Raw genomic sequence first — 23,832 nt, forward strand, 5'->3', positions numbered from 1 at the left:
GTAGCTCAGAGCTCTCTGCACTGAGGGCAGGGACTAATTTTGAGTTTAGGAGACTCCTCTTTATTCCAGAACCTCCCCCAGCCTGCTGGCTTGGGCAATCAGCCCCCCAAATTCTGCTTTAGGGTCACCCCTGAGGGCTTGGGACATCAGCACCTGCCCCAAATGGAGCTTTTCCACCTGAGCTGGGCCCTTCCAGCAAAAATCCAGGCCCCAGAGGGCGTCAGTGACAAAACCCCACAGGAATGAACACCAGGGGAGGGGATAAATCCAGAGCCAGGTCAAATCCGATTTTTCAGAGCTGCTTGGAGCAGGAACCAAACAAAACTCAAGGCCCAGGTGAAGGCACAGAGTTCAGGTGTCCCAGGACAGAACCTCCTGGGCAGGGATGGTTTGTGCTGCAATTCTGGGGGTAATTAAGCACCCTCATGCCATTAATGATGTCCCTAATTTCACATTTGAACTTTCTGGGGTAATTTTTACCTGGTGATGAACCCACAGGGGGAGAGAGAAGGGAGAGATCCCAGGAATTCGGTGTCCACCCTCACTCAGAGCTGCTGTGTCCCCTGGAGGCAGCAGGACAGGGAATTGCTGGGAGCTCCTGGTGATAAAATCAGGGATAAATCCTAACAGGTCACTGATCCTCCTGCACCCCACTGAAATATCTGTTAGAACTCCCATTTTAAGACTCCCACTGTTGTAATAAAAGAGCAGCCCCAGGTTTTTGAAGCTATTTAAGCATTGAATTCTTGTTAATTAAAGAAAAAAGGTCAATCTTTTTCTGCAATCCCATCTCAGGCTGCAGTGTGCACCTTGGGGTGGTGTTTGAGCTAAAATCTCCATTTTAGGCAGGAAAACACAGCAGTGAAATAAATGGGAAAGGGACAGTGGGAGCAGGGCAGGCATCCCCCACATCCCCTCACTATAAATTCATTGTAATAGCACAGCTCTACTCCCATAAATGCCTAAAAAATGCTCCTGATTTCAGAATATTCACCTTATTTAACTCTTCCACTGAGTGAATGAGTCCCCCTGAATTAAATCATTGGGATCTATTAAAAAAACCAGAGATTATTCCCCAAATCTCCCCTTCCTGCCCTTGTTCTCCGTGCTAAGCAGGACAGAAATCACAAGGCCAGGCCGGTCTATTTTTCCTTCTTCTTTTATTTTTCTGCCACAGACACACAGGATGGGAGAACCCAGTGGGGAAGGATTGCCCTGTGTGGGGAAAAAAAGGAGGATTTTTCCACGTAGTGCAAGGACAGAGCTCAGGATCCAGCACAGGAAGGGGTGGAATGGGGCAGGGGTGACCTGAGCCTGTCCCTTTTGTCCCAGCCTTCCTCCAGAGCAGCCTGGAGTCATCATCATCATCTTCACCACCAGAGAGTCACAGAAACCCCAGCAAAAAAAATCAGAATATTTATGTGCCATTCAGTGCCCCACAGCTCAGCCTGGAGGGTGCAGAGGAGAAGGGAAACAGGTTAAAAAAGGGATTTTAGATCCAGTTAATCCAGGCAGCAAGGCAAGAAAGCCTCCAGCAATAAAAGCCAAGAAGGAAAGGGAAGGATTTATTCAGATTTTTATTAACAGTGCTTCAAGAGACCATAGAAGAGAAAGGAGGCGAGGGGGGGAGGAAAAAAAGGCCGACAGCACAGCAAGAGCTTTGAAATTGTACAAAGGTAATTACAGAGAGAATATCTGGTTTTCCAGAGGTATGGGCAGCACAGGCTGTGTGGGGAGAAGGATTAAAAAACCTGGTACAAAGTGGCACCGAAAGCAGGAGGGTGAGGGAGGGGAGGGGGGGAGGGGTGACAGCGGCGTATTTACAGCGAGGGCAGAGCCCTCAGGGCTCCGGCCTGGCCAGGAAGGGCCTCTGGGCTGGCCACAAAGGGTCCCTGGCCTGGCCAAAGCATCTCTGACCTGGCCAAAGCACCTCTGACCTGGCCCAAGGATCTCTGGCCTGGCCCAAGGGCCTCTGACCTCCCCAAAGGATCTCTGGCCTGGCTAAAAAGGGCCTCTGGCCTGGCCAAAGGATCTCTGACCTGGCAAAAAAGGGTCCCTGACCTGGCCAAAGCACCTCTGACCTGGCCCAAGGAGCTCTGACCTCCCCAAAGGATCTCTGGCCTGGCCAAAGCACCTCTGACCTGGCCAAAAACGGCCTCTCCCTGTGGCCACAGGACCTGTCCCTGTCCGTGCTGTTGGCAAGGGAAGCTGTGGCAGCCCCTGGCCGGCCTGGCTCAGGTGGCCCCAGGTCGCTCCTGCTGTGCCACCTCTGGCAACAGGAAGATTTCCACCCAAACTGCTCCATCCTGGGAGCAAGGTCCCACCCCAGGTGTCCTCTCCTGCCATCCCCCGTCCTCCTTGTGCCTTGGGAAGCGCCTTGGCTACACTTCCCCCCTCATTCCCTCCCCATCCAGCTGCATTCCCCCTGGCACAGCCCCAGTTCCCTGGGAGGCTGGGGATATGAGGGATATGAGCCCCGTTCCTATGGAAACAGCACTCATCTGTTCTGGAATCTCCCCAAAAAAATCCCCTTTTCCCCTCAGAACCCCCCTCTCCCTCAGCCCCTTGGTGCCCCGCCGCTGTCCCTGTGCCACCCCACACTCACTCGGGGTTGGCACCAGCTCTCCCAGGGCTCAGTGTCACCTCCCAGCCCGTTCTGTCTTTGGTTGAAAGCAAAAATGCTCCGGGCAGTGAGGGACACGTGGCCAGGGGACAGCCCAGCACAGGGGACAGCCGTGGCCAGGGCCACTGGGCAGGAATTCAGTGCATTTCTTCAGGAGCTCCTGGGGTTTTCTTGCATAAATCATGGCCTTGTTTGCTGCTCTGAGATGTTCCTGATCTCTTGATTCCAAAATCCTCCCTCCAGTTCTCTCTTTGAAGCTGCAGCGTCATTAATTTGATGACCTCAGAGGGCTTTTCCAACCTTAATAATTCCGTTTTATGCCCATCACAGCTCAGCTTGTCACACTTTATTTTTGTTAAAGGCATAAAATCTTCCAGCTCCACGTTTTTCCTTTAAAATACTCCAAGAAATTTCCCATCTCAGAGGCAGCAACACTGAAATAACCTGAGGCTTCCCTGGATTTCACTGGAGAGGGAGCACTGAGGGCATTGCTTAAAAATCCAACAAGCTGAGCTCATCCCACCTGGAATGAGAGCCCAGAGATCCAAACCCAGAGACCCAAACCCAGACTGGATCCAAGTCCAGGCACTTAGTTACAGGGTTGGTCAAATAAAAGTGAGGATAGGGAGAGAAATATTCACCCAGATCCCCGAAAATTCCAAGGATGGAGGATCCTGGTGGCTGAGGAGGCTTTGGGCAGTGCCTGGCCCTCTGCTTTCTACACAAAGGCAAATTCCTCCTGTTAAATGTGGTTAAAGTCCAGAGAAAACACTCACACACCCTTGGGGAAAAAAAAAGGGAGAGTGAAAAACCAGCAATTTTGGGCAGCAAATATTCCAAGCAGGGTTGTACAACACAAATCCAGCTGCGTTTGAGGCAGGAAAACCAAGAAAATGTTCATTTTCTCATCTTCCCCGGAGCCTGGAAATGCATTTCCCTGGCTGGAAATGAATTTTCTGTGCACCTTCCCCACTCTCCCCTCCAAGGTTTGGAGTGCACACACCCCCCCCCACACCCCCCAAGCAAAAATAAAAATCAAAGAAACACAGAAAATAGGGAGAAGTGCCTCCTTAGCGTGTTTTTCCTGGAGAAATTTCAGTTGTAGGGACTGCAGGGTGTTCTCAAGTGTTGGGCTCTATCTCAAATTAGAGGCATTTAATGCCTCATGATGAAAACAGAAAGGGAAGGGGGGAAGAAAGGAAAATTAGGGGAGGGAAAAAAAGGCAGGTTTGGAAAAATATTCCCTAGCAATGCTACAAAAAAAAAAAAAAATCCTGACATTAAATACAGACCAACTGTATTGAATAAAAATTGCACTAGTCCTCTGGGCACATCAATAAGAATAAATTAAATACTTAACAATTCCACTGATTAAAAAAGACAGCACAAAACCCATAACAAAAGAACATAAAACCCCCCAATACTGTCAGGTAGGAAAAGTGCACAAAGTTGCTTTATACATTGACTCTAAATAAAGTACCAATACATGTTAAATAGATCAATTGTCTTGCAAGACGCTGCTTTTTGCATCAATATTTACATTTTTTTTTCAACTTCATCTACTCCAGCAGTGAGTCTGAGCTTCCAGGGAGCAAACTGGCCAGGATTTCTGGCCAGAATTCCCAGAAAAAGTGAAATAAAACGACCCAAAAGTGGAAGCCACGGTTGTCCTTGGCTCACAGAAAGGATCAGTCGGGTTTCTAACTCCTCCTAAAAAGCTGGGAAAACCAATTGGGGTGTTTGAAGTTGCTGTACAGGTAAAAAAAAAAAAACCACAATGACCGTGCTGAAATCCATGAGCAGAGCAGGACCATGGCAGTGGTGAAACTTCTACTTCACTCTCAAGAGCTTTGAAGTACCCTGAAAAGATTCCCAGCGTGGAAAGGGCACGACTCGAGGGGGAATCAGCACCAAAAAACCGCCCCAAGTGATGCAGATCAGCACAAAACGGGGTGCGATTGAAGAGGGAATCCCCTGCAGGAATCTCCCAGCTCCTAACCCGGGAAGAAGAGCAGGATCTTGGATCTGTGGAGCATTCCAGGTGTCCCAGGGGGATGTGGGGGCTGTCCCTGGGCACAGCAGGGTCCTGCTGAAGGCAGACTCGGATTTGGGGGTGGATTTGGGAGCGGGAGCAGCAGCACTTCCAACCCCATCCCAGCCGTGCCAGGAGCAGCCAGGGCACTGCTCAGGGCTGGCTTTGAAACTTTTAAGCGCTGGTTTTAAACTTTTAAACCGAGTGCAGCAGCAGCAGCAGGACAAAGAGGCCGGAATGCCAAGGAAGAGGTGACAAACGGGGCCGTGAAGGGGCATCGAAATCTGAGGTGATTTGGGTCAGAAAAAAGACAAAGCCCAAAGCAAAGGAGCGAAAGTGGAGCTCCAGGAGCTTCTGTCCCTGCCCAGGAGACACTGAGGGGGCAGCAGTGCTGGTGACACCTCCCAGGGGGCAGGAGGTGTTAAATCCAGGGAATGTTAAATGGAAAGTGAAGGAGACCCCGGAGCAGCCCTGCCACAGCTGGAATCCTGAGGGAGCCACAGTCAGAGCTACAATCTCTGCTCCCAGAGCTGTCCTCTGAATTCGGGGTTTATCCATCCCAGCTTCTCTGAAATGGAATTGCAGCAATTTCTGCTTCATCCCAGGGGTGTTCCCGAGGCGCTCCTGAGGGTGCCGGAGCTGGGCAGGGATGAACGGACCACGGGAGCTGCCCCTGCTCAGCCTCCACTTCCCACTCAGGAGAGTTCAGAGGGAGCACTGCCTGCTCCAAGACCACAGGAGATTTCCAGCCCAGGCACTGAACAGCCAAAAAGGGGGAATTTTCATTCCCCAGGATCAGTGGAAGGAGATTGTTCATGATTTAAGGAAGCACAGGAGGCCCTGGGGGCAGATTTTGCACTGCACCAGGACCATTCCAGACTCGCAGCAGACACTGAGAGCAGAGCTCAGCCCTGGGAATTGCTCATCCCAAAGCTCCAGTGGGAATCGAGATTGCACAGACAGGAAAGAGCAGCCTGGCTGCAGGAAAACCTGGGACAGCACCTTCCTAAGGAAGCAGGAATTCCCTCGAGCCAAGAGAGACCCAGTGAAGGCTCTTTGTTGTGTGGGAGGGCTGCTGGCTGAGCCCCTGAGGGTGAGCAGCTGTTCCCTCAATATCTGAGGACACAATTCCAGCCCCAGGAACAAATCCTGCCAAGGTTTCTGAGCAGGGCAGCGGCCAGGAAGCGAAAACATCAAGAATTCCAGAGTGGATGGGATGAGAAATGGGATTGTGGATCTGCTGATGGAGTGCAGAGAGTGGGGAACTCTGCCTGCGATTCTTTGTTTCCTTGGAGCCCCTCAAGATCCTGGGATGATCCATAAGGCACTGTGGCCTGACCCTGGAGCCCAGGCAGGGATGTCACCCCCGAGCCCTGACAACCTCTGGTGCCAGCTGCAGTTGGGGACATTGGGGAAAGGCTCCTACAGGAGCCTCCAATCTCCAGACAGGGCTCCAGAGGTCCCCGTGCTCCCTAAGCCCTCCCAAGACGGGATGGGACAGCTCCAGACACACGAGACAGCAACAAAGTGCTCCAAGGAAAATTCCCTCACTCCAGCCAAAAACCTCGGGGAAAGAAAGGAGGGAAACACAAAATTCTGCTGCTCCCTGGAACTGGGGAGCTCCAAAGCCGCTGAGATGCTCCAGCATGCGGGGGGAGAGCACGGAGGGGACTCATGCAAGTGGAATTCTCCTCCACAGAAACCTGAAGGGAGCAGGGAACCGAGTGGAGTCAGATTGCACCGAGCAGCTGGAGCAGCTTCCCCTCCCTGCCCCGAGCCCATCGCCAGCGACAAGCTTCTCCCAGCTCCAGGGATCAGCGCTGCTGCTTCCAGGAATGCTGCAGGATGGCTGCTGGAAGCAGGGCAGCTATGGCTTTGAGCAGCCAAGCACCCAGGGCAGCAAACGAGGGGAGCATGGCTGGTTCAGTCCTGAGAGCAGTGAAAGGTGAGGAGCTCCCGATGCCACCCGCTCCGCTCGGAGCATCCCTGCCCCAAAACCAGCCCGGGAGGGCACCTCTTGAGTTCTCCCAGGGGCGCAGCAGGCTGAGGGCTCCACAATCCCTGCCCGAATTCCAAGCCAACTCTTCAGGGCCAGCTTCATCTGATCCTGGTGTTGGTGGCTCTCTCCTGGTCACTGAGGGCTTTTCCTTTTCTTCTCTTTTTTTTCTTTTTTTTTCCTTTTTTTTTTTTTCCAACTCTAAGCTCCTCTCCCACACTTCCCACACATTCCAGCCCACACGCCAAGGTCTGTGGTTATGCCCTGGGAGGCTCCTACTCCAAAAAAACATAAAAATCAACCATCCAGTAGTCAAGCATGAGAACTTAAAGCTCACAGGGAAGACCCCCTTGGCCTTCCTGCGGGCAGCTCAACCCGAAGGGTGCAGGCATCAACAACAGACCAATCTGCAAGGAAAACACCGAGATATCCAAGGATGGGGCTCTCCAGGGATTCAGCCCAGCTCCGGGGCAGCAGAGGGGATGGGGACTCGTCACTAACACTCGTCGATGTTAAGGCTGATGAACTCCTGGATGCATTTCCTGTACTGCAGCTCCGTGGGGCTGTTGCTGGGATATTGGCCCGGCTGCCCGAAGGGACCCTCTGCTTCCCGCATCTCCTCGTTCATCCGGGCCAGGCGCAGCCTGCGGCGGGACACAGAGCACGGGGGGCAGGATTTGGTTATTCCTTCCCCTGCTGCTGGCATTTCCCAGTGTTTCCCAGTCCCCAGGCGGTGTTTCCCAGTGTTTCCCAGTTTCCAGGTGGTGTTCCCCAGTCCCCAGGCAGTGTTCCCCAGTGTTCCCCAGTCCCTAGGCAGTGTTCCCCAGTCTTTCCCAGCGTTTCCCAGTGTTTTCCAGTTCCCAGGTGGTGTTCCCCAGTCCCCAGGCAGCGTTTCCCAGTCCCTAGGCAGTGTTCCCCAGTCTTTCCCAGCATTTCCCAGTGTTTCCCAGTCTCCAGGCAGTGTTTCCCAGTGTTTCCCAGTGTTTTCCAGTTCCCAGGTGGTGTTCCCCAGTCCCCAGACAGTGTTTCCCAGTGTTTCCCAGTTCCTGGGCAGTGTTTCCCAAGGTTTCCTGGTGTTTCCCAGTCCCTAGGCAGCGTTTCCCAGTCCCTAGGCAGTGTTCCCCAGTCTTTCCCAGCATTTCCCAGTGTTTCCCAGTCTCCAGGCAGTGTTTCCCAGTGTTTTCCAGTGTTTCCCAGTTCCCAGGTGGTGTTCCCCAGTCCCCAGGCAGTGTTTCCCAGTGTTTCCCAGTTCCTGGGCAGTGTTTCCCAAGGTTTCCCAGTGTTTCCCAGTCCCTAGGCAGTGTTCCCCAGTCTTTCCCAGTATTTCCCAGTCTCCGGGCAGTGTTTCCCAGTCCTTAGGCAGTGTTGCCAGTCGTTCCCAGCGTTTCCCAGTTCCCAGGCAGTGTTCCCCAGTCTTTCCCAGCGTTTCCCAGTCTCCAGGCAGTGTTGCCTGCTGTTTCCCAGTGTTCCCCAGTGTTTCCCAGTGCTTCCCAGTCCTCAGGCAGTGCTGCCTGCTGTTTCCCAGTGCTTCCCAGTGTTTCCCAGTCCTCAGGCAGTGCTGCCTGCTGTTTCCCAGTGTTTCCCAGTGTTTCCCAGTCCTCAGGCAGTGCTGCCTGCCATTTCCCAGTGTTTCCCAGTGTTTCCCAGTCCTCAGGCAGTGTTGCCTGCCGTTTCCCAGTGTTTCCCAGTGTTTCCCAGTCCTCAGGCAGTGCTGCCTGCTGTTTCCCAGTGTTTCCCAGTGTTTCCCAGTCCTCAGGCAGTGCTGCCTGCCATTTCCCAGTGTTTCCCAGTGTTTCCCAGTCCTCAGGCAGTGCTGCCTGCTGTTTCCCAGTGTTTCCCAGTCCTCAGACAGTGCTGCCTGCCGTTTCCCAGTGTTTCCCAGTGTTTCCCAGTCCTCAGGCAGTGCTGCCTGCTGTTTCCCAGTGTTTCCCAGTCCTCAGACAGTGCTGCCTGCCGTTTCCCAGTGTTTCCCAGTGCTTCCCAGTGTTTCCCAGTCCTCAGGCAGTGCTGCCTGCTGTTTCCCAGTGTTTCCCAGTGTTTCCCAGTCCTCAGGCAGTGCTGCCTGCCATTTCCCAGTGTTTCCCAGTGTTTCCCAGTCCTCAGGCAGTGCTGCCTGCTGTTTCCCAGTGTTTCCCAGTCCTCAGACAGTGCTGCCTGCCGTTTCCCAGTGTTTCCCAGTGTTTCCCAGTCCTCAGGCAGTGCTGCCTGCCGTTTCCCAGTGTTTCCCAGTGTTTCCCAGTCCTCAGGCAGTGCTGCCTGCTGTTTCCCAGTGTTTCCCAGTCCTCAGGCAGTGCTGCCTGCTGTTTCCCAGTGCTTCCCAGTGTTTCCCAGTCCTCAGGCAGTGCTGCCTGCCGTTTCCCAGTGCTTCCCAGTGTTTCCCAGTCCTCAGGCAGTGCTGCCTGCCGTTTCCCAGTGTTTCCCAGTGCTTCCCAGTGTTTCCCAGTCCTCAGGCAGTGCTGCCTGCCGTTTCCCAGTGTTTCCCAGTGCTTCCCAGTGTTTCCCAGTCCTCAGGCAGTGCTGCCTGCCGTTTCCCAGTGTTTCCCAGTGTTTCCCAGTCCTCAGGCAGTGCTGCCTGCTGTTTCCCAGTGTTTCCCAGTGTTTCCCAGTCCTCAGGCAGTGCTGCCTGCTGTTTCCCAGTGTTTCCCAGTGTTTCCCAGTCCTCAGGCAGTGCTGCCTGCTGTTTCCCAGTGTTTCCCAGTCCTCAGGCAGTGCTGCCTGCCGTTTCCCAGTGCTTCCCAGTGTTTCCCAGTCCTCAGGCAGTGCTGCCTGCTGTTTCCCAGTGTTTCCCAGTCCTCAGGCAGTGCTGCCTGCCGTTTCCCAGTGCTTCCCAGTGTTTCCCAGTCCTCAGGCAGTGCTGCCTGCTGTTTCCCAGTGCTTCCCAGTGTTTCCCAGTCCTCAGGCAGTGCTGCCTGCCGTTTCCCAGTGCTTCCCAGTGTTTCCCAGTCCTCAGGCAGTGCTGCCTGCTGTTTCCCAGTGCTTCCCAGTGTTTCCCAGTCCTCAGGCAGTGCTGCCTGCCGTTTCCCAGTGTTTCCCAGTCCTCAGGCAGTGCTGCCTGCCGTTTCCCAGTGTTTCCCAGTCCTCAGGCAGTGCTGCCTGCTGTTTCCCAGTGCTTCCCAGTGTTTCCCAGTCCTCAGGCAGTGCTGCCTGCTGTTTCCCAGTGCTTCCCAGTCCTCAGGCAGTGTTGCCTGCCGTTTCCCAGTGTTTCCCAGTGTTTCCCAGTCCTCAGGCAGTGCTGCCTGCTGTTTCCCAGTGTTTCCCAGTGTTTCCCAGTCCTCAGGCAGTGCTGCCTGCCGTTTCCCAGTGTTTCCCAGTGTTTCCCAGTCCTCAGGCAGTGCTGCCTGCTGTTTCCCAGTGCTTCCCAGTGTTTCCCAGTCCTCAGGCAGTGCTGCCTGCCGTTTCCCAGTGTTTCCCAGTGTTTCCCAGTCCTCAGGCAGTGCTGCCTGCCGTTTCCCAGTGTTTCCCAGTGTTTCCCAGTCCTCAGGCAGTGCTGCCTGCCGTTTCCCAGTGTTTCCCAGTGTTTCCCAGTCCTCAGGCAGTGCTGCCTGCCGTTTCCCAGTGCTTCCCAGTGTTTCCCAGTCCTCAGGCAGTGCTGCCTGCTGTTTCCCAGTGCTTCCCAGTGTTTCCCAGTCCTCAGGCAGTGCTGCCTGCCGTTTCCCAGTGTTTCCCAGTCCTCAGGCAGTGCTGCCTGCCATTTCCCAGTGTTTCCCAGTGTTTCCCAGTCCTCAGGCAGTGCTGCCTGCCGTTTCCCAGTGTTTCCCAGTGTTTCCCAGTCCTCAGGCAGTGCTGCCTGCTGTTTCCCAGTGCTTCCCAGTCCTCAGGCAGTGTTGCCTGCCGTTTCCCAGTGTTTCCCAGTGTTTCCCAGTCCTCAGGCAGTGCTGCCTGCCGTTTCCCAGTGTTTCCCAGTCCTCAGGCAGTGCTGCCTGCCATTTCCCAGTGTTTCCCAGTGTTTCCCAGTCCTCAGGCAGTGCTGCCTGCCGTTTCCCAGTGTTTCCCAGTGTTTCCCAGTCCTCAGGCAGTGCTGCCTGCTGTTTCCCAGTGCTTCCCAGTCCTCAGGCAGTGTTGCCTGCCGTTTCCCAGTGCTTCCCAGTGTTTCCCAGTCCTCAGGCAGTGCTGCCTGCCGTTTCCCAGTGTTTCCCAGTGTTTCCCAGTCCTCAGGCAGTGCTGCCTGCTGTTTCCCAGTGCTTCCCAGTCCTCAGGCAGTGTTGCCTGCCGTTTCCCAGTGTTTCCCAGTGTTTCCCAGTCCTCAGGCAGTGCTGCCTGCTGTTTCCCAGTGTTTCCCAGTCCTCAGGCAGTGCTGCCTGCCGTTTCCCAGTGTTTCCCAGTGCTTCCCAGTCCTCAGGCAGTGCTGCCTGCTGTTTCCCAGTGCTTCCCAGTGTTTCCCAGTCCTCAGGCAGTGCTGCCTGCCATTTCCCAGTGTTTCCCAGTGCTTCCCAGTGTTTCCCAGTCCTCAGGCAGTGCTGCCTGCCGTTTCCCAGTGTTTCCCAGTGCTTCCCAGTGTTTCCCAGTCCTCAGGCAGCGCTGCCTGCCGTTTCCCAGTGTTTCCCAGTCCTCAGGCAGTGCTGCCTGCCATTTCCCAGTGTTTCCCAGTCCTCAGGCAGTGCTGCCTGCTGTTTCCCAGTGTTTCCCAGTCCTCAGGCAGTGCTGCCTGCCGTTTCCCAGTGTTTCCCAGTGTTTCCCAGTCCTCAGGCAGTGTTGCCTGCCGTTTCCCAGTGTTTCCCAGTGTTTCCCAGTCCTCAGGCAGTGCTGCCTGCTGTTTCCCAGTGTTTCCCAGTCCTCAGGCAGTGCTGCCTGCCATTTCCCAGTGTTTCCCAGTGTTTCCCAGTCCTCAGGCAGTGCTGCCTGCCATTTCCCAGTGTTTCCCAGTGTTTCCCAGTCCTCAGGCAGTGCTGCCTGCTGTTTCCCAGTGTTTCCCAGTCCTCAGGCAGTGCTGCCTGCCGTTTCCCAGTGTTTCCCAGTGTTTCCCAGTCCTCAGGCAGTGCTGCCTGCTGTTTCCCAGTGCTTCCCAGTCCTCAGGCAGTGCTGCCTGCTGTTTCCCAGTGTTTCCCAGTCCTCAGGCAGTGCTGCCTGCCATTTCCCAGTGTTTCCCAGTGTTTCCCAGTCCTCAGGCAGTGCTGCCTGCTGTTTCCCAGTGTTTCCCAGTCCTCAGGCAGTGCTGCCTGCCATTTCCCAGTGTTTCCCAGTGTTTCCCAGTCCTCAGGCAGTGCTGCCTGCCGTTTCCCAGTGTTTCCCAGTGTTTCCCAGTCCTCAGACAGTGCTGCCTGCCGTTTCCCAGTGTTTCCCAGTGCTTCCCAGTGTTTCCCAGTCCTCAGGCAGTGCTGCCTGCTGTTTCCCAGTGTTTCCCAGTGTTTCCCAGTGTTTCCCAGTCCTCAGGCAGTGCTGCCTGCTGTTTCCCAGTGTTTCCCAGTGTTTCCCAGTCCTCAGGCAGTGCTGCCTGCTGTTTCCCAGTGTTTCCCAGTGTTTCCCAGTCCTCAGGCAGTGCTGCCTGCTGTTTCCCAGTGTTTCCAGTGTTTCCCAGTCCTCAGGCAGTGCTGCCTGCTGTTTCCCAGTGTTTCCCAGTCCTCAGACAGTGCTGCCTGCTGTTTCCCAGTGCTTCCCAGTGTTTCCCAGTCCTCAGGCAGTGCTGCCTGCTGTTTCCCAGTGTTTCCCAGTCCTCAGGCAGTGCTGCCTGCTGTTTCCCAGTGTTTCCCAGTGTTTCCCAGTGTTTCCCAGTGTTTCCCAGTCCTCAGGCAGTGCTGCCTGCTGTTTCCCAGTGCTTCCCTGTGTTTCCCAGTCCTCAGGCAGTGCTGCCTGCCGTTTCCCAGTGTTTCCCAGTGTTTCCCAGTCCTCAGGCAGTGCTGCCTGCTGTTTCCCAGTGCTTCCCAGTGTTTCCCAGTCCTCAGGCAGTGCTGCCTGCTGTTTCCCAGTGTTTCCCAGTCCTCAGGCAGTGCTGCCTGCCGTTTCCCAGTGTTTCCCAGTGTTTCCCAGTCCTCAGGCAGTGCTGCCTGCCGTTTCCCAGTGCTTCCCGGTGCTTCCCGGCGTTTCCCGGCGCCTCCCAGCCCCGGCAGCACTCACAGGGTGACGATGTCGGCGTTGGCCGCGGTCACGGCGATGCTCAGCGGGTCCTGCCCGTCCCCATCCACGGCGTGCTGGTTGGCCCCGCGCTTCAGGAACAGGCACACCTGCCTGCGGGGGCACAAAGGGCCCTCAGGGCAGGAATTCCAGCTCCAGAGGCACAGAATTCCAGGAGTCCCCACCTGAGTGTGTCCCGACTGTTCCCGCAGTGTCTCAGCAGGGACACTGAGGGATTCAACTGCTGTCCCAAAGTCAGGTTTGAACCTGCTGATCCCACATCCTCCTCTCCCTGAGCTTGCATCCAACCCTTGAGCAATTATCCATCCCATGATTCCATGGATTTGATTGTCTTAAGGATAATTGCCCTCATGATGGCACATAGGGGATAACCAGGCCCCTGCACCCCCATTCCTTTCTCTGCAGTGTTTCCTGATTTAGGCCAGCCTAAGTGAAGCTGTGCCTGCCAGTATTTGTAGAGTTTTGCCTTTATTTAGGGTAAATTCAGTGAGAAAAGAGAGAATCCCACACTGGTTTGGGTTGAAGGGATCCCAAAACTCATCTCATTCCATAGGCAAGGACACCTCCCACTACCCCAGCTTGCTCCAACCTGGCCTTGGGCACTTCCAGGGATAGGACACCCACATCCTCTCTGGGAATTCCATCCCAGCCCCTCCCACCCACACAGGGAAGGATTTCATCCCAATATCCCACCTAACCCTGTGCCACATTCATTGATATGCTCTAAAAGCCATATTTTACAAATCAATTCCCTAAAACCCCCTCAGCCCTGGCTCTCTAGGCTGAGGGGATTATCCAGCTCCGGGTTATCCAATTCTGGGTTATCCAATTCTGGGTTATCCAATTCTGGGTTATCCAGCCCCCTGGGTTATCCAATTCGGGTTATCCACCCCCCTGGGTTATCCAATTCTGGGTTATCCAATTCTGGGTTATCCAGCTCCCGGGGTTATCCAACTCTGGGTTATCCAATTCTGGGTTATCCAGCCCCCTGGGTTATCCAGCCCCCTGGGTTATCCAGCCCCCTGGGTTATCCAATTCTGGGTTATCCAGCCCCCTGGGTTATCCAGCCCCCTGGGTTATCCAGCCCCCTGGGTTATCCAGCCTCCTGGGTTATCCAGCCCCCTGGGTTATCCAATTCTGGGTTATCCAATTCTGGGTTATCCAACTCTGGGTTATCCAGTTCTGGGTTATCCAGCCCCCTGGGTTATCCAGCCTCCTGGGTTATCCAGCCCCCTGGGTTATCCAATTCTGGGTTATCCAATTCTGGGTTATCCAGCCCCCTGGGTTATCCAGCTCCCTGGGTTATCCAGCCCCCTGGGTTATCCAGCTCTGGATCCCATGCCAGGGATCCAGACTCACCCGGTGTGCCCCAGGTACGTGGCGTGGTGCAGGGGGGCCCGGCCCCGTGAGTCTCTTTGGTTGACATCTGCCCCGTTCTGCAGCAGGAATTCACAGGCTATCAAGGAGCCCTGGTGAGGGGGAAAAGGAATTTCCACATCAATTTATCCAGCAGGATGCACAGGCCGGACAATTCCCGTGCTCCAAACCAGAGCCAAGGCCTCACGTTCCCAGCACAACGTACCCCCTTCACAGCCTGGATCAGAGGGGTTTTGTTCTCATCCTCGTCGTTCACCCAGTTGATCTCGGCCCCGTGGGCCAGAGCTTCTGCCATCAGGGGCAGGTTCCGGGCCTGAGCTGCCCTGTACATCAGCAGGCCGGGGTGCAGCTCCCTCAGATCCTCCAAATCCGACGCCTCCTGCTCGATCTCGGCTTCCCCGCTGCTCTCCTCCGACACCTCGCACTCTGCCAGGCAGGGAAGGGTGGGGAGAGATCAGCCCAAAGCTTCCCACTTCATTTTTTATATCCCTGCTCACCCATCCTGCCTAAGTGAAGCTGTGCCTGCCGTTATTTGGAGAATTCTGCTTTGATTTAGGGTCAATTCAGTGAGAAAACAAAGAATCCCACACTGGTGTGGGTTGGAAGGGACCTAAAAGCTCATCTCATTCCATGGGCAGGGTCATCTTCCACTATCCCAGGTTGGTCTTGGACACTTCCAGGCATGAGCTTTTCCAGGAAATCCATCCCAGGGCCTCCCCACTGTCACAGGGAAGGATTTAATCCCAAAATCCCATCTAACCCTCACAGGGAAGAACTCCCTCCCAAAACCCCATCCAACCCTCCCCTCTGGCAGGGCCCAAGTTGTTGCTACGATATACAAGCTCTGTTTTACAAATCAATTCCCCCGAACCCCCTCAGCCCTGCCTCTCTGTGTTATCCAACACTGCATCTCCATCCAAGAAGATCCCAGACCAATCCCTCACGCCCTTCCCCGTGTGCCACCCACCTTCCTCTGTCACGCTGTCCACCACGGAGCCGAACACCAGGATGTCGGTGCTGCCATCGGTGCTCCCTCCCAGGCCGCTGTCACTGCTCAGACCTGCGGGGCCAACAGGACACAAACCAAGGCCACTTTAACACCCAGGCCCCCCCAGAGCCAGGCCCAGCTGAGCCCACGGGGGGACAGGGCAGCGCAGGACGTCACACACACACTGCTGGCACAGGGACAGAGGCGCTGCCACCCCGCTCAGCCCCCAAGGAGAAGCTCTGCAAAGCCTCACGGTGGCCGTGTCCCCACACTGCCCTTCATGCAGGGATGCTCCAACACTGCCGTGGCACTTGGGGGCTGTTGGGGACAGCCCCTGCTGCAATCCCTGAGGGATTGTGACGGAGACTGGAGCGGAGCAGCAGCAGAGACAGCTCGGCAGGAGGTCGGGTGGTGTCACGGGCAAATGAGGACACCCCTCTGCTTTCAGCACTGACCATCCCAGTTCCACTCTGGGATCTCTCATTTGTCACTGGGGCACTTTTTTGTTGATGTGGTTGGGCCAAAGCACATCTTGAGCCAAACTCTTAAAGCTCACCCACCTTCCCAACATCTCTTCCCTTTCCCACAGAGCTTCCAACCTTCCCTGCTTGGCCACTGAATGCTACAAGAGCTGACTCCATCCAAGAAATCCATGGATCACGGAATCCCAGACTGGTTTGGGTTGGAAGGGATCTTAAAGCTCATCCTGCTCCTAACCTGTGGGCAGGGACACCTTCCACTATCCCAGGTTGCTCCAAACCCATCCAACCTGGCCTTGGATGCTTCCAGAGATGGAAGTGAAGAGATGAAGCCCCTTGTCCAGGGACACACACAAGGTGCCAGTGGCGGGGAAACTTCCTCAGCCCACACCCAAAATTGTCAGGAAAATGAGAGAAAGGAAGGAAGAAGCAATGCAGGAATTGCTCCTGCAGGAAGAAGGGTGGCACATCCCCCGTGCCCTGAGGGGTGGCACATCCCCTGTGCCCTGAGGGGTGCCTGGCCAGCCTTGGGAACTCTCTCTGGATTCAGCTTCTTGCTGCTTTCACGGCAAGGCCTGGGAGTGTCCATCCCCCCAGAACTCCACAGGTTCAATCCCTATGCCCTGTCCTCAAACCACTGGGATTAGGAAGGAAAACAAGCCTGGAAAAGTGTTCCTAAGCCAGCTGAGTGCTCTGTGAAAGGAATAACAGCAGGAAAGGCTGCAAGAACCACAGAGCTGAGCCTGGAAAAGCACGGCAGAACCAGAAACCTGAATTTCAGAGGGTGTTGAACTCCCCAGAGCAAAATCCCGGATAAAAATCAGGCTCTCCATGAGTTCTCCCAAAATCATGGATCACAAGGAATCCTCCAGCACTGCTCAGCAGCCAGGGGAGGGAATGAAGGCACAACAGGAAAGGTTTCAAGCAGCCCAGAGCACGAGTGTTTTTTTTTAGAGCTGCTGCAGATTTTTATAGAAAGCAAACCCACGGCCTGGGGAGGAAGGAAAACGTGACTGCAGTGAGGCCTCGTGGCTCTGCTCCACATTCCCAGCACAACAAGAAGGGAGGATCTGGCTCAGGGCACATGGATATGGATACATCACATTCCCAGCTCTGTTCTCAGGGATAAAGTTGCTATTTTCTTCTCCAGGAGCAAGACAAGGCTCGGAGGGATCTGAGGGACTCTGAAATCCTGCAATTCCCATGGTTTTTGTGGACTAAAAGCATGAAATACCTTGAAACTGGAACAGCCCTTAAAGCCCTGATGCAGACAAGCACTAAAGCCCCTTTTTCCTTGATTTCAAGAGATAACGTGGACATGGAGGAAAGCCGGGGAGTTTCTGCTGTGCTGAACTCAGGGTTATAAATATTTATTGTAAATTCCTACAAGGACAAGCAACTGAGCCAGGAAATTCAGTAACTCCTGAGCTAAGGATGATAATGGAGCACAAAAACTCTGGGATGTGGACCGCTAAAGAAATAAAATAAATAAAGTTCCTATCTGAGATCCAGGATTAGATCCTCTGAGGAATTTATTGAAAGGGAATGCTTTTATTTATTTATTTATTTGTTTATTTATTTATTTATTAAAGGGAATGCTGGAAAGCCTAGGAAGCATTTTGCCTGTGGAAAAACCTGCCCCAGCCAAAGGAGCTGGAATCCCTGACCAGAAATCCATCAGTGCCTCGGAATTTTGGGGTGGAACAAGTGAAATTTGGGTGTCTCTTTTGCTGCTGGCTGCCAGAGCGTCACCTTACCTCCGTCCAGGAGGGACCCAGCGGGACCCATCCCACTCCAAGGGCCACCTGCCAGCGGGTGCTGCAGAGAGATGTGGCTGGCACCTAGAGGAAGGCGGACGGGAATGTGAGGGGAGTTCATTGGCACAAACACAAAAATTAAAAAAAAAAAAGAGAAAAAAAAAAAAATTGTCCGCAGCGAGACTCGGCTAAGAAAAAAAATTTAAAAATAATAATTAAAAAAAAATATGGAAAGCCAAAATGAAAAGCAAAATCAAAAAAAAAAAAAGCCAATGGAATGCGAAGTTTGGGAGTAAAAGATGCTGGGGGGAAAAAAAAAAAATCCCCAGAATGCCGAATGGCAGTGGGATATTAAAACAGGTGCAATAAAAGAGCAACGACGGGGCTGGAGTTTGTGCAACCAACTCCTCATCCCTCTGCTGGAATGTTTGGAATGTTCACCCTGTCCTGGCATAGCTGGCCTTGGCTCTGGGGCAGTGGGAGAGCTGGCAGGGAAGGGCAGGAGCTCTTGGTGGCACTTACTGCGAGGGCCGGAGCCAGCCCCGGTGTCGAAGTAGGAGAAGAGAGAGTCCAGCTCATCCGGGCAGAACAGGGAATCCCGGCGGAATTTCCTCTCCAGGGTGGCTGCTGCTGGACACGGGAAATTCGGAATTAATGCCGAGCAAAGGAGACAATTCCCCAGCTGTGCTTGCACACCCAGCACCACGCTTGTGGTCCCAGCACAAAACATCACTAATTGCTGGCCAAAGTCATCCCAGAGCAGCCAGAACCTTCCTCAGAACCCAAAACATCACTAATTGCTGACCAAAGTCATCCCAGAGCAGCCAGAACCTTCCTAGGAACCCAAAATATCACGAATTGCTGACCAAAGCCATCCCAGAGCAGCCAGAACCTTCCTAAGAACCCAAAATATCACAGATTTCTCACCAAAGTCATCCCAGAGCAGTCAGAACCTTCCTAAGAACCCAAAACATCACAAATTGCTGACCAAAGTCATCCCAGAGCAGCCAGAGCCTTTCCTAGGAAACCAAAACATCACAAATTGCTGACCAAAGCCATCCCAGAGCCCTGGGAGCAGCCAGAACCTTTCCTAGGAAACCAAAATATCAGTAATTGCTGACCAAAGTAATCCCAGAGCACTGGGAGCAGCCAGAACCCTTCCTAAGAACCCAAAACATCACAAATTGCTGACCAAAGTCATCCCAGAGCAGCCAGAACCTTCCTAAGAACCCAAAATATCACAGATTTCTCACCAAAGTCATCTCAGAGCAGTCAGAACCCTCCCTAAGCAACCAAAACATCACAAATTGCTGACCAAACCCATCCCAGAGCACTGGGAGCAGCCAGAACCTTTCCTAGGAAACCAAAACATCACAAATTGCTGACCAAAGTCATCTCAGAGCAGTCAGAACCGTCCTAAGAACCCAAAATATCACAGATTTCTCACCAAAGTCATCTCAGAGAAGTCAGAACCCTCCCTAAGCAACCAAAACATCACGAACTGCTGACCAAACCCATCCCAGAGCATTGGGAGCAGCCAGAACCCTTCCTGAGCAACGAAAACATCACAAATTGCTGGCCAAAGTCATCCCAGAGCAGCCAGAACCTTCCTAAGCACGGCCTCTCTTACAGAGATAAAACCAAAAGGATTTAAAGCTTATTAAAAAAACCAGGAATCACCAAAAAATGCCCAAAGCGAGCTTGGAGATCCCAGGGTCACCCTGGTGATCCCCTTTAGCCACAGGAACCCGGAAAACATTAGGAAATGGCTTTAAAGGCTTTTCAAAGTCCGTTTGTGCAACACCATTTTTGCCCGGAGCTCTGACAGGTCCTGGAAGGGAACGCGGCCGCGCCGGGGGCACTGGCAGGGATCCGGGGACACAAGGAGGGGGTGCCCACCTGAGGACAGCATGGCTGGGGAGGCATTCCCAGTTTCCTGGCGGTACTTCCTGCGGGCTGTGGGGGCTCTGGAGCCGCTGTTGTGCCTCTGGCACTTCTTGACGCACCAGCGCCGCGGCTTCCGCTCGCTCTCGGCCAGCGCCTCCCCGCCCGGCAGCTTCTTCAGGAATTTCTTCTCCACGTATTTCACCTTGATCCAGGCCTCCTTGTCCTGCCTGAGGGAGGGAGAGCGCAGAGATGAGCACACACACCCAGAGGATCTGCCATGAGGGGATGGAGCTGCTGCTCAGGGGCGTTTTGTGCACCTGAGGCCTCAAATTCCTGTTTCTCCAACTTGAAAATGTCTCCTGTTTCAAGGCACAGCTGAGAAGGGCAGGCAGTGGTTGAGAGTGGAATGAAATTCAGCTCCAGGCACCACCACGAGCTTTAGGTGTTTGAGAGGTCTCAGGGCAGGGGTAAATCCTGCAATTCCTGGTTCCCAAGCAGATTCCAGTGCCCCACTGACCTCCATCCAGGAGTCCAGCTCAGGTGAGTGAGGCATTTGGAGCCCTCTGAACCTGCTTTTCCATGGATTTGGGGCCACTGGGTTTGCCCAAAGCAGCCATGACAGGATGGAGCTGCTGCTCTGGGGCGTTTTGTCCACCTGAGGCCTCAAATTGAGGTTGCTCAAACTTAAAAATGTCTCCTGTTTCAAAGCACAAGCAAAAATTGCAGGGGGTTGAGAACAGAATGAGATGTTCAGCCCCAGGCACCATGAGGTGTTTCAGGTACTTGAGAGGTCTCAGGGCAGGGGGAAATCCTGCAATTCCTGGTTCCCAAGCACACTGAGAGCCCAGCTCAGGGGAGTGGGATGAGCTGGGGGTACCTGAGGCATTTGGAGCCCTCTGAACCTGCTTTTCCATGGATTTGGGGGCACTGGGATTGCTCTGTGGCTTTCCCTAGGCCCTGTGTGTGCCCCCAGCCTCACCTGGAGCTCCCTGAGCCTGCTTTTCCATGGATTTTAGGCCACAGCTCACCTGGAGCTCCCTGAGCCTGCTTTTCCATGGATTTTGGAGCACAGCTCACCTGGAGCTCCCTGAGCCTGCTTTTCCATGGATTTTAGGCCACAGCTCACCTGGAGCTCCCTGAGCCTGCTTTTCCATGGATTTTGGGCCACAGCTCACCTGGAGCTCCCTGAGCCTGCTTTTCCATGGATTTTGGGCCACAGCTCACCTGGAGCTCCCTGAGCCTGCTTTTCCATGGATTTTGGGCCACAGCTCACCTGGAGCTCCCTGAGCCTGCTTTTCCACGGATTTTGGGCCACAGCTCACCTGGAGCTCCCTGCTGTTGGTTTCTTCAGCCCCAGCTCCTCACACTGCGCCTCGTAAATCTGGTTCATGGTGCTGTTGCCCAGCTCACACATCAGCTGCAAGTCAAATTCAGGGAGGGAATTAAATGAAACCCTCAGGGGAGGGGTTCCCTCTTTCCAGGGAATCCCTCCATTCCCACATTTCTCCCTGGCTGGTAAAGTCCAGCACTCACTTTCAGCAGCTCTGGCTCCCAGGAATCCAGCGTGAGAGACCGGACCTTGGAGCAGTGAACACCCAGGCTCCTGTTGAGCCAACAGGAAGGAAATCCCAATTATTCCAATGCCATAAAAACCAGAACTTCTCTTAATCAGCTGCAATTCCAGCTCCACCACATTTCCCGGGATCCTGCAGCCAATCCCTGGCCATTTTTCCATGGGATCCTGCAGTCCATCCATGGCTATTTTTCCTAGGAACCTTTTAGTCCATCCCTGCCCGTTTTCCCTGGGAGTCTCCAGTCCATCCCTGCCCGTTTTCCCTGGGAGTCTCCAGTCCATCCCTGACCATTTTCCCTGGGAGTCTCCAGTCCATCCCTGACCATTTCTCCAGGGATCCTGCAGCCCATCTGTAACCATTTTTCCCTGGGAGTCTCCAGCCCATCCCTGCCCGTTTTCCCTGGGAGTCTCCAGCCCATCCCTGCCCATTTTCCCTGGAATCCTGCAGCCTGGCAGCACGGATCCCACAGCCCCTGGCACCTGTGGATCCCGGAGCACTCGATGCACAGCAGGATGCCCAGGTTGATGCTGGCCCAGCGAGGGTCTGGCTGCCCACAGTCACAGCACTGCTCATTCCCAGGAATGCTCTGCACTCTCTGCAGGATGGTTTCCCCTTTCCCGCCGCGCTCCCGGGAATCCGTGGCGGAGTCGATGCTGCTGGTGGAGGGGGAGGCTGTTCTGTCCAGCCTCTGAAGGGAAAAGCAAAAAAATCAGGATATTAACACCTGTAACACACCTGGAGAGGAATAACCCAGGTTTTCCATGGATCCTCCCTCACCTCGATGTAGTAGCTGTCGGGGCTCTCCCGGTAAGCCGAGGCAATGCTGGCTTGGACAGCCTGGATCCAGGCCTGGCGCAGCTTCTCCGAGTCAGCCTGCAGCATGCAGCTCCTGGAAAAGCAGGGATGGGGTGGCAGGAGCCAAAGGCCAGCAGGGATATTTTGGGTGAGGTTGTTCCTCTTCATCCTCAGCAGCAGGGTAAAAATTAACCCCACGAGGTTGGGGTGTTCCCTCTCCGAAGCTTCCAGGCACCAAATTAACCCCACAAGGTTGGACAGCCAGAGGTGTTCCCACTCCAAACCTCCCAGTGAAAAATTAATCCTACAAGCTTGGGGTGTTCCCACTCCAAACCCTTCAGGCACTAATTAACCCTACAAGCTTGGGGTGTTCCCATTCCAAACCTTTCAGGCACTAATTAACCCTACAAGCTTGGGGTGTTTCCTCTCCAAAGCTTCCAGGCAAAAAATTAATCCTAAAAGCTTGGATAGCCAGGGGTGTTCCCTCTCCAAATCTCCAGGCAGGTCTGGAAGCTGTTTCTAAAAGCTGGGAATGATATAATTGGGAATTATATATATTAAGTATCAATTATAAACATAAATAATATAAAGGCATATATTATATAAATAATATCTATAATTATCCACTCAGATCCAGCTTAAAGTGATGTCTGAGGAAATTCCCAGGGATTCTGGCATCTCCCAGCCAAAATTTAACAGCCCAGGGCAGCCTCTGCTCCAATCTCATCTCTCACAGGGAGCCCCAAACTCACTTGGTGGGGGACACGACCTCAAAGCAGAACCTCCTCTCGATGTCCTCGCAGGGTTTGACCGTGCAGAGCCTCAGGTCCTCCACCACCACCGTGAGGACGTCCTGGGGGGGCACAGGGGGGCTTTGAGGGCGCCCTGGGTGTGGGGCACAATTGGGAAACTCCTGCCCAAGCCCTCGAAATTCCCTCCTGCCCAAAACCTCCAAACTCACTCCCAAATCCTCCAAAATTCTGCCCAAACCCTCCAAATTCCCTCCTGTCCAAAACCTCCAAACTCACTCCCAAATCCTCCAAACTCCCTCCTGCCCAAACCCTCCAAAATTCTTCCCAAACCCCTCCAACTCCTGCCCAAACCCCTCCAGCTCCTGCCCAAACCCCCCAAACTCCTGCCCAAACCCCTTCAACTCCTGCCCAAACCCCCCAAACTCCTCCCCAAACCCCCCAAACTCCTCCCCAAACCCCTCCAACTCCTGCCCAAACCCCCCAAAATCCTGCCCAAGACCCCCAAACTCCTGCCCAAACCCCCCAAACTCCTGCCCAAACCCCCCAAACTCCTGCCCAAGACCCCAAAACTCCTGCCCAAACCCCCCAAACTCCTGCCCAAACCCCCCAAACTCCTGCCCAAACCCCTCAAACTCCTGCCCAAGCCGAGTGTGGAGAGAGCAGAGCCAGCTCCCCCCCAGGTAACTCCAGGGCCATGGGAATGGGTTTTATGGAAATTTGTGTGGGATCACACACACAAAGATCAGATTTGCTGGAGAACCTCCCCAACTCCCTGCACTGAGCAGGAAGATTGAATCTAAATAAATATTTATTTAACAAACACCATTTGCTGCCACTTTTCTGACCCTGGAGCTCACTTGTGGCCCCGCTGTCCCTCTGATCCAAATCCCTGCTCCTGCCACCCCACTGCCAGCAGGAATCCCCAGCCAAGCAGCTGGTTAATGAAGCAGTTGGTTAATTAACCACTTGGTTAATCCCTGGGGCAGCCTCACTGACCTTTAGCTTCTTCTGGTAGACCAGCTGGCTGTTCTGGATGGAAAACCACCTCCTAAGGAGGGACAGATACACGGACAGGCATCAGGACATGAAAAGAGGGGGATTTTCCCATTTATATCTCCATTAAAAATCCTGTCATTCATTTATTCATTTATTTAGCAACCTGATCATCTTCAGGGGAAGCAAAGGAAGCCGTGGCCACCATTCCCACCAGGAAGAAAACGCTGGAATGCCTGAGTGTAAAGAGTCAGAGGGTTGCAGCAGGGTGTTTTTCATGGCAAAAAAAAAAAAAAAAAAAATCAGGGAAAATGAGGTAAAACAGAATTCTCTGCCTTTTGTCACGGCTGAAATATCAAACAGATAAAAGGCAACAAAAGGATTTGGGAAAAATGGGGAAATCCAGGTAACTGGAGGCTGTCCCATCCACGTGGGAGCTGCCTTGGATGAGCTGAGGAGGTTCAGTGTCGCCCTGAGTGCTGTGGCAGCAGCAGGCTCTGCTCAGCTCCT

General features: G+C 53.9%; 1 protein-coding gene across 7 annotated transcripts in view; it reads right to left on the reverse strand.

The window, feature by feature from the left end:
• Window positions 1-1,552: 1,552 nt before the first annotated feature.
• Window positions 1,553-23,832, reverse strand: part of ACAP3 (ArfGAP with coiled-coil, ankyrin repeat and PH domains 3) — a 75,213-nt gene continuing 52,933 nt past the window's right edge. Inside the window, exons 12-26 of one of the 7 annotated variants that reach the window (XR_004244152.1) lie at window positions 23,326-23,377; window positions 22,330-22,430; window positions 21,560-21,671; window positions 21,262-21,470; window positions 20,742-20,811; window positions 20,531-20,625; window positions 19,221-19,435; window positions 17,844-17,951; window positions 17,322-17,405; window positions 15,065-15,157; window positions 14,303-14,523; window positions 14,080-14,189; window positions 12,703-12,813; window positions 2,102-7,295; window positions 1,553-1,977 (exon numbers count right to left, since the gene is read on the reverse strand). Coding sequence is in view for 5 of the 7 variants with exons in the window: in XM_032131453.1 (XP_031987344.1) it covers window positions 7,148-7,295; window positions 12,703-12,813; window positions 14,080-14,189; window positions 14,303-14,523; window positions 15,065-15,157; window positions 17,322-17,405; window positions 17,844-17,951; window positions 19,221-19,435; window positions 20,531-20,625; window positions 20,742-20,811; window positions 21,262-21,470; window positions 21,560-21,671; window positions 22,330-22,430; window positions 23,326-23,377 (1,729 nt within the window). In the remaining 2 variants the exon portion in view is untranslated. Of the gene's footprint in view, window positions 7,296-12,702; window positions 12,814-14,079; window positions 14,190-14,302; window positions 14,524-15,064; window positions 15,167-17,321; window positions 17,406-17,843; window positions 17,952-19,220; window positions 19,436-20,530; window positions 20,626-20,741; window positions 20,812-21,261; window positions 21,471-21,559; window positions 21,672-22,329; window positions 22,431-23,325; window positions 23,378-23,832 lie in introns of all 7 variants that reach the window. The other 6 variants (XR_004244151.1, XM_032131453.1, XM_032131454.1 and 3 more) reach the window with 6 other exon arrangements.

This window comes from Corvus moneduloides, chromosome 22 (genome assembly GCF_009650955.1).
Source record: "Corvus moneduloides isolate bCorMon1 chromosome 22, bCorMon1.pri, whole genome shotgun sequence".
In the NCBI taxonomy this organism is placed as follows: Eukaryota; Metazoa; Chordata; class Aves; order Passeriformes; family Corvidae; genus Corvus; species Corvus moneduloides.